Consider the following 17,099-nt stretch of genomic DNA (forward strand, 5'->3'; position numbering starts at 1 on the left):
TTGGGCCCTATCACAGTGGAATGTTTAATTTATCAGCCAGAAGATTGCAATTGAGCATCACGTGGTGGCCTGGATCGAAAAGGTGGGGGTTACTATTAGAGGTATAGGAGGGTCAGAGTGGGCTCCCTTCCATATTGTGCAAGAGACCAGGAGAAGGAAAATACACTATTTTCCAAAGAGGGATTACCGAAAAACGTGCACGGATGTTGACGATACAACCAGAGTTTATTGCCTGATTCTTCTGGAGTTGTAGGAGGGCCAGGAACCCCCCAAACCATGGCAGAAGGTACAGGCAATGGTTCCACAGGTTCTTTGAAGATCTTTGAGGGGATTCGATGGAAAGATCTCTTTATGAGAAGAGACAAAAAGAGGGCGGGTTGGGTTTCCTTGTATTGTCTTTCAGATTTGGGGATTCTTTTGAGAAATTACTCCCAGCAGTTTTACACCACCGGTTGTCAGGGCGAAAGTATCTCCAACACTCTTTGTTTGTTTCCATTGCTGTTCTGGTCCTCTTCTGCGCCTTTGTTAAACTGTATTCGGGAAAGTGTAGAGTGAAGGAGGGTTGAAGGTGGACAGGGCAGGGCAGGGGGGACTGGGGAGAGGAGGACACGGTAACCCTGGATTAAAATATACCCGGGAAAGGGATGGTCTCTTTTTCCGAACAGCAGTTTACAGGTAGATCGGTCATTAGTGTTTAGATTAGGAACGTTTTCCGAAAGCAACAGCACACGTTTGCCTGAGAATGTTGTTGTAATGATTTATTCTTCGATTTGGGACCTACAATCTCTTTTCATGGAAGAATGGTTTTCAGTGCTTGCGTTGACATTTTGGGATAAATTATGACTATAGGTGATGCATTTTGCTTTATACTTTTCATTGGTAACTGAATCTTGAAGTTTAATATTTTCTATATTTTTGTCTTCAAATATTCAAAGATATTGTGTTCTCGGTTTTCGTTGCTCCTCATGGGAAGAAAATGCAAAGTTTTATTAGGCTACATTATCAGAGTCAATATCTTACGTGCTTGGGAATTATTTAGGCATGTATCGTGTAAATCAACACGTTAGAAGCTATACTATTGTAATGGTAGATACATTTAAAACGTGTATATTTATTCAAATGATTCATTTTGACGATATTATTTCGATTAGCTTATATTTATTACGCATATTATTATTTATAAGAATGTTCATTATTATCGTATTGTTATATATAATTAGGCTAGTATGATTAGACCTATTATTATTATCACCATTAGCGTATTGTTTCCATTTCAAAACAACTTGAAAAAGAGTCCGTTTAATATACTAGTTTAAAAAAAAAGTATATTCCTATGGATAATATATCGACATTGTTTCGAATAGCAACATTGTTTACACCCATGTGTTCCTAGCTTGCTGCGCTGCTCTCGAGCTCTTTACCATTACGCAACCCATTAAATGCCTTCTTCATGTCGAACCAAAGAACTGACGCTGAAAAACATCAGAGTAAGAGCCTCCCCAACTCGTTTTCCTGCCACAATTGTTGACAAGACATGCCATATTTCAAACATCTATATTTTCTAAACTGACTGAGTGACATTATTTATCTCGAAAGGGGGCTGTGCAAAGACGGAAGAGGAGGAAGCCACGGGCTCAGAGGAGGATCTGGGTTCGTCTCGTGGCAGCGGCGTGTGTAAATGGTTCAACGTCCGGATGGGTTTCGGGTTCCTGTCGATGACCAACCGAGATGGGACACCGCTCGAGGAGACTGTCGATGTATTCGTTCATCAGGTGAGGTCTGCTGTGGGACTAGGACTCGAAGAGTGTGGTGTTGATGTTCGTCAAGGCCTGTCTCGAGCTCCAAACAGGTCCGAATGGTTCTATTGGCGCGTTTTTGTGCGAGTGCATGTCTTATTTATCAACAATGTAAATATATCACTTTTGTGATGTTTTCGTTAAGGTAGGTCATTATTATTTACCTGCCTTGATTTAGCGTTTTTAGGCATTTGAATTTATCGATCATGCAATTATATAGGCCTATCAATCATTGTTTATAGTGCTTGAAAACCACTTTGCCGCACTCATTCAAAACGAATGTATAGTTTGTATGTTTTCATAGCTTATATGTTGGGCAAGAGGCAATAGGATTTTTAAAATCTCTTTTAAACATTTGACAACATTGTCTTGAAATTGTCAGCTGATTCACGTTTTAGAAATTAAAATATTTAGGCCTATTTCTCAGCAGTGCATGTGGTTTATAATGTTATTCTTACAGGCGGAACAACTCTTATTAGGCCTACATTAGTTTATTACTCAGTTAAAACGTATTATGTAGCTAATATTACCAAATCGAAACAAGCATGATAAATAAAGTCAAGTAGCTTTAAAACTAAAAACAAGATTTAGTTTATTTTTATGTTCAGATGATATGCCATCAATGCTATAACTGGAATCAGAGGCCCATCATCTTTGTAGTTTGCATGAGAAAGTTAATGTTGTCAAGAAGTGACATGTAAAAGAACCTCTCTAAAGTAAGATATTAGCCAGCCAAGAACAAAAGTGTTTGGTTAATTGATCAGTTGTTACATCTGATTAGGCTTCTGATTAGGTGTTGCAAGCAGGGTAATGGTAGCCTTTAGGGAAATTGATTATCATAAGTCTAGCTAATGAATGAAACATTTACAGACAAAAATATAACATTTTCATAATAATAGATTGTTTGTATTTGGTGTTTTAATAAACCTACCAGAAAATAAAATGAATTGAATGTGAATATTGGTTTTGAAATACAAAAGGATGGGTTCAATATAAAAAATATATTGCCACATTTTTACCTCACAATCTTTTAGAGTTTTACAAAGGCAGATAATGAATGACAATAAATATTGGGGAATAAGTGTTATGTAAAATGTCGGAATTAGGAGTAATGTAAAACCAAGTTAGTAAAACCGGAGGGGAAATCTAGTTTGTTTCAAATGGAATGGAATGCTAAGCTTCCTGAATGACAACCTAATGACTCCAGGATTGTTTTGTCAAATTAACCTGGAGATTATCAACATGCCCGAGAATCAATCAATCAATCAAATGTATTTATAGATCCCTTTTTACATCAGCTAATGTCACAAAGTGCTATACAGAAACCCAGACTAAAACCCCAAACAGCAAGCAATGCAGGTGTAGAAGCATGGTAGCTAGGAAAAAACCTAGGAAGAAACCTAGAGAGGAACCAGGCTCTGAGGGGTGGCCAGTCCTCTTCTGGCTGTGCTAGGTGGAGATTATAACAGTACATGGCCAAGATGTTCAAACGTTCATAGATGACCAGCAGGGTCAAATAATAATAATCACAGTGGTTGTAGAGGGTGCAACAGGTCAGCACCTCAGGAGTAAATGTCATTTGGCTTTTCATAGCCGATCATTCAGAGTTAGAAACAGCAGGTGCGGTAGAGAGAGAGAGTTATGAGTACCATAATGTCCGAGGCTGTCTTCTCCACCGTCCTTCCTGAGTTAAGGTAGAGGTCTGAGGGACTTCAAAGTAGAGTTTGGGCATAACATTTAAAATGTGCTAAACAGGGGAGATTCATTTACAATAGGGATTTGGTCTGAAAGTGCTAATATTAGCAATTGGGCTTAAAAAAGAGTAGACAGAGAGACAAGGGTTAGTCTAAGCAGAGATAACAAGGCTCATTCCTCTCGGTCCCCATCGAACCCTGCTTCCTGTTATAAAGTCCTTCAAACATCAGGGGTGTTGGCATCTCATGTGGCAGCCCACCCACCCCAGACTAGGAACACCCTGACTCCCACCCAGACCCTCTGCCCGTAGCCCCAACCCATCCACCCTCCCCAGCCATCCACCACCAGCCCTCCACACTCTGTAAACCTGGATGCTAAAGACCAAAGTCCTCTCCTCAAATTTCTCTGCTCCATGTTCCTGTAAACTGCTTAATCAAAGGAAGAAAAATGAGTGATTCACCCATAAAAAGGTTATCAAACACCCACATTACCAGTCCTCTAATCCACCTCTGCCCTCATACAGGCCTGTAGGGACTGCTGGACAATGGCTGCTATTGTCAACTTAACAGAGAGGAAATCCTGCTGGCTGTGATCTTGTACTGTGAACTTGTACTATCTGTGAATGAAGAGTGGGTGGTGGGGAGGTTGTATGTGTGTGTGTGGTGGGGGGGGGGGGGTTATGAGTGTGTGTGTGTGTGTGGATAATATTGTATATTTGTGCGTGAGAGAGAATGAGATTGACAGAAACGGAGAGAGAAAGAGAGAGCTTGAGAGCTGTGTTCATTCACAAGAAAGCAGTCAAGGGAGGGAGAGTTGGGGTGGGGGTGATTGAAGGAGGAGAGGTCAGGGGGGTCAGGGGATAGTTCCGGCCCGTTCACCTCCTGAAGGGGAAGGAATGCTGAAGGTTGTCAGGCCATCATGACTTGGATTCCTTTCCCACCATTATCACTTCAAACCCCCCAGAAGAGACCTCACAGTCTGGGTTAAGACTGATGCTATGCAAGGGCCATAAACTGACCCTCCACATCACAGCCCTCTCACCATCATCATAAAATTCTGCTCCACAACATTTTAAGATTGGCTTAAAAAAATAATCTATGAGCATAGTATAATCTGGTAAACCAGCCCAGTATCATAGAATAGACGTCACATAGTAAATGTAAATTCGGGACACTCAAATTAGGATAATATGTTACTTTTGGTATGGTTACAGACGGAAGAAGGTTAATTAAGGCAAAAACAGAGCATTACGCATGATTCTTTATGTAAATCCGAGACAATCCATTTAGTATGATATGTTATGTATTCATTTGTGGATGTCCAGCAAACAATTCGTATGCTATGTTATGAATTTGCAAAACATACAATACCTTACGGATTTTTAAAATGTATGATACGTCATGAATTCCAATTTTTTGGTGGCTAACTCTGACATTTGCAAGCTGGCTAACGTTAGCTATGTTAGGGTTTAAGGTTATACACCCCAACGTATAGCAACCCAAAAGTTGCGTGTTTTAAATTTCATCACGGACAACTTTAGTATTTTAGCTAATTAGCAACTTTTCAACTACTTACTACTTTTTAGCTACTTTGCAACTACTTGCCTGTTAGCTAACCCTTCCCCTAACCCTAACCTTAACTCTTTTAGTTAATTCTTCCCCTAACCTTAACCCTTTAACCTAACTCCTAACCTTATCCTCTAATCCAGCTAACGTTAGCCAGCTAGCTAATGTTAGCCACAACAAATTGGACTTCTTAGCATATCATACATTTAGCTAATTCTTAAAATATTGTACTTTTGGAAAATCATAATATATTGTACATTTTGCAAATTCGTAACATATCATACGAATTGTAATTCGTAACATGTCATACAAAATGGCTGATGGACATCCACAAATTAATATATACCAGATGAAATTTAACATATCATACTAAAGAGAGTGTCTCGGATATACAGTGCCTTTGGAAAGTATTCAGACTCCTTGACTTTTTTTCACATTTTTTTAAAGATTACAGCCATTCTAAAATGGATGAAATTGTATTTTTCCCTCATCAATCTACACACAATACCGAATAATGACAAAGCAAAAACAGGTTTCAGAAATGTTTTTGTAATGAAAAAACCCCAGGAAATATTACATTTACATAAGCATTCGGACCCTTTCCTCAGTACTTTGTTGAAGCACCTTTGGCAGAGATTACAGCCTTGAGTCTTCTTGGCTATGATGCTACAAGCTTGGCACACCTGTATTTGGGGAGTTTCTCCCATTCTTCTCTGCAGATCCTCTCAAGCTCTGTCAGGTTGGATGGGGAGCAACGCTACACAACTATTTTCAGGTCTCTCCAGAGATGTTCGGGTTCAGGTCCGGGCTCTGGCTGGGCCACTCAAAGACATTCAGAGACTTGTTGCGAAGCCACTCCTGCGTTGTCTTGGCTGTGTGCTTAGGGTCATTGTCCTGTTGGAAGGTGAACCATTGCCCCCAGTCTGGGGTCCTGAGCGCTCTGGAGCAGGTTTTCATCAAGGATCTCTCTGTACTTTGCTTCGTTCATCTTTGCCTCAAACCTGACTAGTCTCCCAGTCCCCGCCGCTGAAAAACATGTACGTAAAGAATAATACAAACCAGGTTGGGGAAACAGATCAGGGTTACTTTCTCTGTCTCTGGAAGGTCTTGAACAAGGCATGATTCTTCACCTTGAGCTCAATGGTATGAAATTAGTGTCATACCTACCGCTGTTCAGGCAGCTTGACAAAGCACATGAGGACGATAGAACTAGGTGGCCATGAAATCCAAGCTTCTTTTTCCAGAGGCCCTGGACGCCCTGGACTAAGGTTGACAATGGCAAGGAAATGTCTTTCTCAAGATGGACACATACATTCTTGAAACCATTATTTATGTGCCTTTTGGGCAGCTATCCCAAGAATGCACACCTTTCCCCTCCTCCCCTCTTCTCCCAACATCCTTAGCAATGGTCAGTCTGGGACTTGACCAGATTAAGTTCTTTTGGAGAGTCTATTGGCTGTTCTGTGTGGTGGTGGAGGGGGAGGTTGGAGCTTGGAATGCTGTGACTAGCTTGGGGGATGGGGTAACGTTGTCCACGCAGACACACACACAGAAACACACACACATTCTGAAGTGGGAAGGGTGTAGTGAGCAAGCAGTTATTGTTGTTTTAATAGGGCTGTCAATGGGACTGGAATCTGGATTGGCTGAGGGGGTTGGCCCCTGAGAAAGCGCGAGAGTGCCTGGATGTTTCCATTGATGTATTAAAACCTATGCAGAACCTTCATGTATGCATGTAGGATCCCAATTAAGGATCAGCTCTTAGCTGTAAGCACACCAGAAGACAACATGTGAAGGGGACCAGCTATATGCACAAACAATGGCAGAGTCAAATTCATTTAAACTCTATTTGTCTCTGCTTCCTGACCAGGCTGGGAATTGGGCTGGGGAACAAATGCACCCTTGTAGACACAGGAAGGGCATCATATCTGGCCTTAGAACTGTTTTCCACAATTCTTCACAGGCTTAGAACCATTTTAATATCTTCTCAACAGTTCCCTGGCCAAAAAACCTTTCTCCAACTCTGACTACTCATTCCCCATTCCCTCACAGGGTAACACTTCCGTTCTACCCTCACCTAGAACAGTTCTCATGCTGTTCTAAACTATTCCGCAGACCACACTCATGCTCCCTCTCCCCTACACAGAGCAAGCTGCACATGGAGGGCTTCCGTAGCCTGAAGGAGGGCGAGGCGGTGGAGTTTACCTTCAAGAAGTCGTCTAAAGGCCTAGAGTCTGTCACGGTGACGGGGCCAGGGGGAGCACAGTGTGTGGGCTGTGAGAAGACACCTAAGGGGCAACAGAAACGACGCTCCAAGGGGGACAGGTGAGACAGTTAAATCAATATCTTTAAATGACACATAGCCGAACCATGCATCACTTAACATCCCCACTTACTGAAAATAATTCCATGATATGGAAACACTGTAACACTCTGCTTATAGTATTAACTATGAAGATCGCTGCAATATTAACAACAAGTTTATCTGTGGCATGGTTGTTAACAAATAATTAGAGTTTGTTGAAAATATCTGGTGTCATCATCATGAAAGTTGCCAAGTTGACCGTTTTAGCCACAATGGTCTGACATCAAACAGATTTATTCATCGTCTTTGGTGGAAATTCAGGACCTAGTTACTCCAGCATAAACACAACTTTATTCCCTTTTTATGCATTTTTCTCTCTACGCATATTCTGACCTTAAATTTAAGCATGGGGGAAACACCAACGCCAGCGAGGTACGCGTTTGGGGTGGAGATAAAATAAATGTGGCGGAGGTGTGTCTACAGATTCTGACGAATAATTCCACCACCTTTACATGTGAGGAAACCATGAGTAAGGTCAAGCGTACCTGCCTGTTCCAAGTAGAAAGAGCATCCATATTTTTTGCAATATAATTAACAGCGTTCTCCATACACTGTAATTTAGCCTGCAGGGATTCAATAAAAAGACAAAGAGTCACGCAAAATGTAACCTTTGTCCTCTCTAGAACGTTTTAATCATACAGTATGCCCCGACATTTCCTGTTTCCTTCAATTAGTAGGCTAAAGCCTAAGTTATTATTAGTCACTATCAGTAGGGATGGTAAGTAATAACCATGTATAGCTTATATCAGTGGAGGCTGGTGGGAGGAACTATTGGAGGACCAGCTCATTGTAATGGCTGGAATGGAATGAATGGAATGGTATCAAACACATCAAACAAATGGAAATGACATGTTTGACTCAGTTCCATTGATTCCATTCCAGCCATTACAATGAGCCCGTCCTCCTATAGCTCCTCCTACCAGCCTCCTCTGGCCTATACTTAATTCCCAATTTAGTGTTCGTTCCCTTCCCTACATTTGTATTGTTCCTTTACATCGTTGTATTTAGCCTACCTTTAGCCTACCACATGATTGTGGTTGTGGCTAAGTGTCAAGGACAAATGCAAATTGTAGTAAAAATAAATTGGGACATGTAGGCTTATTAAAAGCTCCTAAAGTCGATGTCCAGGTCCCCGTGAAAATTGAATTAGCATAATAAATAAATCCCTATACAAATCCATTAGTTTAAACTAGAGATATCTGTTTTTTTTCATTGGATGCATCTCAATCCACCACTTCCGCCTATGTCACGCTTCCGCATCTGCGGGGAAAGGTGACAGAGCTAGAGTGGTGTTTGTCAGACCATGAGACATCCCGAAAACCGTTCTTCTCACAAAATCGTCTGTAGCGTCAGAACAGTTTGGCCTACAAACTATTATGACACCTCTATGGAAAGATGAGACTCTCATGAACATGATGGCGTCTTGGGACTCGTCTGAAGTCGGTACAGTCGATTTTCTAACTTCTGTCTTTAGCTTCCGAACAGTTTGGGCTACACACTAATATGACTGTGGAAAGGTGAGACTCGAACATGAACACATACATGTCGGTTGTTTTGCTCTAGAACGCCACAGGCCTCACACGACTGGTCTGAAGGTCCCTAGGTACCAGTTGAAAAAATGAATGGAAGTATATATGGAGACTGTTTAAGTGCCAAAAATATGGGGTTAAATACATGTAGAAAAAAATGGTTCCTGATCTTTCATCTATCAGATATAGGACAGACACTTCAGAACAAACTTCCTTTCGATTTTTTTGTGGGACTGTCTGTTGTTCCATGTAGGAAATCTGTTATTCAATGAGTGTATGGGCTAATAGCAGGACAAAAATATGTTTTCATCAAAGGTGTCTTAAAATTCAATATCAACTAGCAAAAGGATCCTTGGTATGACTTTCTTTAAAACAATTCCATATAGCTTAGTAGAACCCCCCCCCCCCCCCATTCCTTGGCTTAGACAGGGCTTAGACTCTTATGGGTTAACCGTTAAATCATTAAGGAGCTCAAACATAAAGAAGCAATAAAACTGGTCTTCTTTAGTCTAGTTGAGTATCTGGAGCATCAGCATTTGTGGGTTCGATTAGAGGCTCAAAATGGCGAGAAACAAATAACTTTCTTCTGAAACTCGTCAGTCTATTCTTGTTCTATTCTTGTGCAGATTTGCCAAGAAAAAGCAATATCTCAGTCTGGCCAATAAAAAGAAAAGATGGGCAAAAGAACACAGACACTGGACAGAGGAACTCTGCCTAGAAGGCCAGCATCCCGGAGTCGCTTCTTCACCGTTTACGCTGAGACTGGTGTTTTGCAGGTACTATTTATTAAAGCTGCCAGTTGAGGACTTGTGAGGTGTCTGTTTCTCAAACTAGACACTCTAATGTACTTGTCCTCTTGCTCAGTTGTGCACCGGGGCCTCCCACTCCTCTTTCTATTCTGGTTAGAGACAGTTTGCGCTGTTCTGTGAAGGGAGTAGTGCACAGCGTTGAATCAGATCTTGAGTTTCTTGGCAATTTCTCGCATGGAATAGCCTTCATTTCTCAGAACAAGAATAGACTGACGAATTTCAGAAGAAAGTTATTTATTTCAAGCCATTTTAAGCCTGTAATCGAACCCACAAATGCTGATGCTCCAGATACTCAACTAGTCTAAAGAAGGTCAGTTTTATTGCTTCTTTAATCAGAACAACAGTTTCAACTGTGCTAACATAATTGCAAAAAGGTTTTCTAATGATCAATTAGCCTTTGAAAATGATAAACTTGGATTAGCTAACACTATGTGCCATTGGAAAATAGGAGTGATGGTTGCTGTTAATGGGCCTCTGTACGCCTATGTAGATATTCCATAATAAATCAGCCGTTTCCAGCTACAATAGTCATTTACAACATTAACAATGTCTACACTGTATTTCTGATCAATTGTATGTTATTGTAATGGACAAAAAAATGTATTTTCTTCCAAAAACAAGTACGAGTCTTTATTTATTTTTATAGCTTGCAGTTCATTCACTGTTAGTCAGCACCTCCACACAAAATACTTTTCTCTGAGTGTGCTCCAGCTATGCTTTTTATTAGCCTATTTAGTCTTATGACCTCAAACACCGCATAGATGTGAGTTTATTTAACACTGTCTCTGTCTCTTTCGCCGACTCACAAACATAACAGTGGAATGCAGAAGTAAAAAGGGAAAAGGATCCTATCCATTTAAACTCACTGACTCCCAAACATGAAAGTGGGAATAGGGGATGCAGAAAAGGGAAAAGGATCCATTTAATTGATACCAGATGTAGGTACCCTGAGAGAGGTCATAGGTCATGGCAGCCATGGCAACAGTGGGGTGTGTTGTGTAAATTAGGTGGGGGAAAGGCAGATCCAGAGAGAAAAGGCTAGGGGTCAGGGGTTAGAGGTCAGGGTGCAGTATTGAAACAAAGAGCCCCCTCTGCTCTCCTCTCTCACCCTGGTGCCCACACTGATCAATAATCAGCGGCATCCTAGAAGAGGAGAGGGTGTGTGTATGTGTATGGTAGGGGGTTGGGATGCAAAGGGCAGAGGACAGAAGAAGGAGGGAAGTGGTAGTAAGCTTGGGTAGGCTCTGATGCTCCATCTGCGTTGGAGTTAATGCAATCACAAAATTCCCCATTGTTACTATACTCACATCTACGGATTTGAGATTGTGTGAAATGTATGTGTTGAGGCATTGGTTTTAATGCACTATACACCTCCTAAAATGATCATACACAAGTATGCAGTAAATAAACCCTGCATACATAAGAGGCAGTCATACTAATAATTTCTCAAGATTTACTTAATCTTATCATAGATGAGATCTGAGGAAATTCAAGAATCTGAAACTATATGTGGGAGAACACTGCACTCTGGTGGAAGAAGGTGTTAACTGTCTGAAATCATTGTATTAGTGCGAGTCGCCTTCTCCCATTGTGTTCTAGATGCTACAACTGTGGAGGACCTGACCACCATGCCAAAGAATGCCAGCTACCTCCTCAGCCCAAGAAGTGCCATTGCTGCCAGAGCATCAGCCACATGGTGGCCAACTGTCCAATCAAAGCACAGCAGTCCTCCCCTGGCTCTCAGGGAATAGCATCATCATTGAGGGATGAGAAAGAGGAGCAGAGCCACGCCCCCTTACTCCCCAGGGAGAGCTCTGATTGATCCATTCAAGGATTCAGCCAATCACAAGGTTTCATTGTAATGCTGCTGTTGGAACTACATCAGGCTGTCTTTATTTATCGAACGAACAGCAAGAAAATTGTACTTTTATTGATGCGATAGTTGAGATTGAGAGTTAGCTCTGTGTTTTAATGCACAGAGAGACACATCTATCCACCTTCTTTGCAACTCAAATACTTTTAGTAATTCCTTTTTTTTGTCAATGAAGGTATTCATTCTGCATTAGATAAAGAAGTGTCTTAGCTTCACACTGAAACAATCAAAACTCACTGTGTTTACAAACTGCAATAAGCCTTGTATTGTCAGTTTTTACCACTGTTCCTATGTGCACTGATCATTTTATTTTCCCTGCTGCAGCTAAATCAGAGCTAGCCTACGTTGATTTGACTGGAGATGATTGTGAGTGTTTTCCCCAAAACTTTTTGTTAGAAAAAGGTAAAGAAAATACAATCATCCAAGTGAATGTACAGAAATAGATTGTTTCTTGGTCAAAAAGGAGTGTGTCTTTCTGCTTATTGAAATCTTCGTTGGGTATTATAAGTCATTGTGCATTTCTTCGGCCAAGTGAATGTTTTAACCCTTTCTGCTGTATGAATGTTGGTACACCATGGATGCCGATAGGACTGTGTACAATACAGCTTGTCATAAGTGCCATAGCCTGGCCATTTGTCTCATGGGTGGTTGGATGTTGCCTCCTCCCATGCATTTCACAAAGCTTTGACTCAAGGCTAATTGCTAGACCAGCGTTGATTGTATGACAGACTGTGTCTTTCTGTCTGTCCCATAGCTTTTACTTTGGATGTAGACATGGCTTTCTAACATATTCTACATATTAGGGGTGTTCTAATACCGTGCCCAATACATTACCTGTTTATCATTGTCTCGTTGTACTTGGAAACTATTTAGAAAAAATGTGCTTTCTTGGATGGAGCTGAGTGTTTTTTCTTCAAGGACATATTTTCATGATTGAGTGCAATTATAAAGGGACTCAAGTGTTGAATAAGATGGTTCTAAGTGTAGTCTTCATTCCTCTTTTACAGAGGTGACTGGAATACTTTACACCACTTAAATGGATATAGATATTGTTATCTTTTTTATATTTATTATTTATTCATTGTCTTAATTCTCTAAACCTCTAATTGATCCAGTATTACAATTTCTAGCTCATTTCTGTTTAAACTGAAACTGGCTTTGGTTGTGGGCTCTTTAGAGCTTCATGGTCATATTTAGGGGCTTCGTTTTCAGTTGACTTCGTAATATGTTGTGCGTAAACCATTGCAACAATACTCTGCACTAATCATGTATGGAGTATGAATATGGGCATTTCTTAAAGATACTGAATAACTCATTGATCCTTATGATTGTAGCTAGGGTTTAGTTTCTCTGAAATCCTCATGTTGAACTCAGGGAACCCCATTTAAAGAGGAGCTACTTTGGAAGGAGGGGTGAAGTGTATTATGTGTGTACCTATAGCCTATAGGCTGGGTTGCCGGAAAACCCATGCAGAACATTGATTGCCAAAAGAGCCAAAAGGGCAATGCACTATTTACACGTTGCTATGACGTTACAGTAGTACAGCTAGCTATATTTAATGTTATATCCTAGTTTTGCTCTCTTTTTCTGATTGAATTGGTGATCAAGTTGTAAGACAGCATAGGTATTAGAGAATAATGATATTTCCTTAGACACCCTGAGTTACTTCTCCGGTCTCTCTCTGGAAGTGGCATAAGACCAGTCTGAAGCACCAAACCATCTACCTCCCCACTTTCAGTGGTTATTGTTAATATACAGCTTCGTCACAATATTAATATAATGTTGTTTAGTCCCTTGTTTACTTTGCATGGTAGTCAGTCAGTAGTTAGAATAGAGTAGACTTGCCTCTTCATGTAGGAACTACAGAATGGGCCCCTTTGTAGACAAAGCATTTTGATGACCAGGGTTGGACTGGCCGGTCCATTTTTAGCCCAGTGGACCTGTCTAACTTGGGTTTTTTGGGCAAAATTATCATTATACGGTTAATAATGGCCGCCTTGAGGGAATAAATGGGCCGCGGTGGGGGTTCAAGAAAATTAATGACCTTGTCTATGACCTTTCAAGAGCTTGTGTTGATGGGTAATGACATTTGCCATTTGATGTCACACAGTCATATGGGTTTGAGCCTAGTATTTTATCCCTTAATTTATTTAGGCTGTAAAGTCCAGACAATGGGTTTAATCTTTTTATTTTATTTAGAGTGGGTCGTGTTTTTTATATTACAATGTTCTTACTATATGAGAACAAGACAGAAATGCCTTGTCAAGAATCTATACAAGTCTACCTCAGGATGTTTTTGAAAATGGACAATGACAAGAGTTTTTTTTAATCAAGATGAAATTGTCCATGAATTTTGTGAATTTTTTTTGATTTTTTTTTCTTTTATGTGAATGATTTATTTGTTTCAGTTTGCAATGCGATGTGTTCTACCTCCCACAGAAATGCTGTTGAATGATTATTTACTGCTTTTATTTTTTGTGATTAAGCATTTTCTGCACCAATACATCACAGACATTTATGAATGATTCTCTGCATTGATATTATTTTGTGTATGTATAACATGATAATACTGAACTCAAAGCAAGAGGGGTATATTACTCTGCATGTAGGTGACAACAGCGCCTCTTGAACAAATCACCTTATCTATACTTACCAGGACAGGCAAACGCCCTAACAACTTCAAGCAGCCTCAATAAACCTCTGACATCTCTGTTGTGTTTCTGCAGACGTGTGACACTAGGCCTACTTAAATACCAAAGCATCAAATATAAACATATTCAGCATACGCTGTGGGAAAAATACCAGTATTTACTGTCAGAAACACATTTGTTAAATTTTGTGACAAATCTGCCACTGATCTTTTGATACATTATTGTAATGAGTTTGTGTAAGTTATGCTTTTGCATATGTTTCTTTCTTATATGAGTTGAAAGTATGGTTAAAAAATATTCTGAATCATTCCTCACAAAATTAATACCCACCTCTTTTCCCTCATCTATTCTTTCTTGTCACTATCTCAATTAGGCCTATATGTCAGTATTCAATGCATAGAGGTAATACACAGTGCCTTCAGAAAGTATTCACATCCGTTCACTGTTTCAGCATTTTGTGTTACAGCCTGAATTTACAGCGGATTCAATTTAGATGTTGCATTACTGGCCTACACAAAATACCCCATAATGTCAAAGTGGAATTATGTTTTTAGAAATGTTTACAATTGAATTAGAAATCAAAAGCTGAAATGTATTGAGTCAATAAGTATTCAAACCCTTTCCTTATGGAAAGCATAAATTAACAAGTCACATAACAAGTTGCAAGGACTCACTCTGTGTGCAATAATAGTGTTTAACATAATTTTTGAATGACTACCTCATCTCTGTACCCAACACATACAATTATCTGTAAGGTCCCTCAGTTGCGCAGTGAATTTCAAACACAGATTCAAACACAATGACCAGGAAGGTTTTCTAATGTCTCTCAAAGAATGGCTGCTATTGGTAGATTGGTTTTAAAAAACAGACATTGAATATCCCTTTGAGCATGCTGAAGCTATTAATTACACTTTGGATGGTGTATCAATACACTCAGCCACTACAAAGATACAGGCGTCCTTCCTAACTAAGTTTCCGGAGAGGAAGGAAACCGCTCAGGAATTTCACCATGAGGCCAATGGTGACTTTAAAACAGTTACAAGGTTTAATGGCTGTGATAGGAGAAAACAGGATGGATCAACAACATTGTGGTTACTCCACAGTACAAGCCTAAATGACAGAATGAAAAGAAGGAAGCCTGTACAGAATAAAAATATTCCAAAACATGCATCCTGTTTGCATTAAGGCACCAAAGTAAAACTGCAAAGAATGTGGCAAAGAAATGAACTTTTAGTCCTGAATACAAAGCATTTTGTTTTGGGGCAAATCCAACACATCACTGTGTCCCACTCTTAATATTTTTAAGCATGGTGGTGGCTACATCATGTTATGGGTATGCTTGTCATCTGCAATGACTAGGGAGTTTTTGGGGGATAAAAATAAATGGAATAGAGCTAAGCACAGGCATAATCTTAGAGGAATACCTGGTTCAGTCTGCTTTCCAACACTGGGAGAAAAATGTATCTTTCAGCAGGATAATCATCTAAAATACAAGGCCAAATATACACTGGAATTGCTTACCAAGACAATATTGAATATTTCTGAGTGGCCTAGTTACAGTTTGGACTTAAATCGGCTTGAAATTCTATAGCAAGACTCGAAAATGGCTGTCTAGCAATGAAAACAACCAATATGTCAGAGCTTGAAGAATTTTCCAAATTATAATTTGCAAATATTGTACAATCCAGGAGTGCAAAGCTCTTAAGAGACTTAACCAGAAAAATTCACAGGTGTAATTGATAAATGTGCAAAGAAATTCTAAAACCATGTTTTCACTTTGTCATTATGGGGTATTGTGTGTAGGTAGATTGGTGAGATGAAAAAAAAATATTTAAGCAATTTTGAATTCAGGCTGTAACTCAAAATGTGAATAAGTCAATGGGTATGAATACTTCCTGAAAGCACTGTATGATGCACAAAACAAACAATAGGCCTCATATTGTGTGTTACTTGATTTCTCTGCTCTGCTGTTTATTAGACCAAAGAATGTAGCTATGTTGACTGTTATCACCAACCACAGTATGTGGTATAGTAGGCCTATAGCTCACTTTGACAAATCATGTATCAAGCTGTATTACAAACTGAGTTGCGAACCAGACATAGTAGTGTTGACACATGCATCATTGACTAGCCTGTTAATAAAAATATATCAATATGATACACAGTGGTGGGTCTCTTTTTAGCCCTATGTCACATCATCTTTTTGTTATTCTTTAACTTAGGCTGCAGTTTCTGACACCCTGAACATGTGATGCAATGTTGGGCCTATAATTGATTAATGGGTTGGTAGTCTAGTGCCTAGAGACTTTAAAGTTGTTTTACCAAGTAACAAAACAACTTTTCAAGAGACAATGTTTATAATAACCGATTTATGAATACTTTGTTGCAACATTGTGCTCGTCTCTTCCAGTACATCATGGTGCTGTCCCTTTAAGAGCATGTTCCAAACAGGTACTGTGATAGGGGAGTTACATTTTCTGCAAACCATTTTGATTAAGATATAATTCATAATCTAGTTCTTATTGATACTGCCTACTGTATAAAATTATGGTTGAGATAAAGGTATCTTTCAGTGAGTCATTTCATTCAAGATCATTGACTTAGTCGCCTGTGTTGTGTCAAATATAATCTTACATCCTGCATGGCATCACTTTGGCGCAGACTAAATGTGGCATTCAGGGGGGTTGCCGGAAAAAACAATAAAATTTTACAAACATTAAATGTCACGATAACTTAAGAATTAAGTTCTTGCCATAGATTTGTATTCAAAATGTTTGAATAAATATTCAAATGATTTTACTTTATTTTTTAAAAAA

General features: G+C 39.6%; 1 protein-coding gene across 1 annotated transcript; it reads left to right on the forward strand.

Moving 5' to 3' along the window:
• Positions 1-276: 276 nt before the first annotated feature.
• LOC109908648 (protein lin-28 homolog A-like) lies at positions 277-11,581 on the forward strand. Its single transcript, XM_020507308.1, has 4 exons — positions 277-286; positions 1,597-1,772; positions 7,203-7,381; positions 11,359-11,581. The coding sequence occupies exons 1-4, from the start codon at positions 277-279 to the stop codon at positions 11,579-11,581; spliced, it is 588 nt and encodes a 195-aa protein (XP_020362897.1).
• The last annotated feature ends 5,518 nt before the right edge of the window (positions 11,582-17,099 follow it).

The sequence above is a fragment of the Oncorhynchus kisutch genome, linkage group LG17 (assembly GCF_002021735.2).
Source record: "Oncorhynchus kisutch isolate 150728-3 linkage group LG17, Okis_V2, whole genome shotgun sequence".
Classification (NCBI taxonomy): Eukaryota; Metazoa; Chordata; class Actinopteri; order Salmoniformes; family Salmonidae; genus Oncorhynchus; species Oncorhynchus kisutch.

Coding starts and splice junctions, on each gene's coding strand:
- LOC109908648 (XM_020507308.1), top strand. Junction 1,773..7,202: donor TCGATGTATTCGTTCATCAG/GTGAGGTCTGCT, acceptor TCCCCTACACAG/AGCAAGCTGCACATGGAGGG. Junction 7,382..11,358: donor CGACGCTCCAAGGGGGACAG/GTGAGACAGTTA, acceptor ATTGTGTTCTAG/ATGCTACAACTGTGGAGGAC.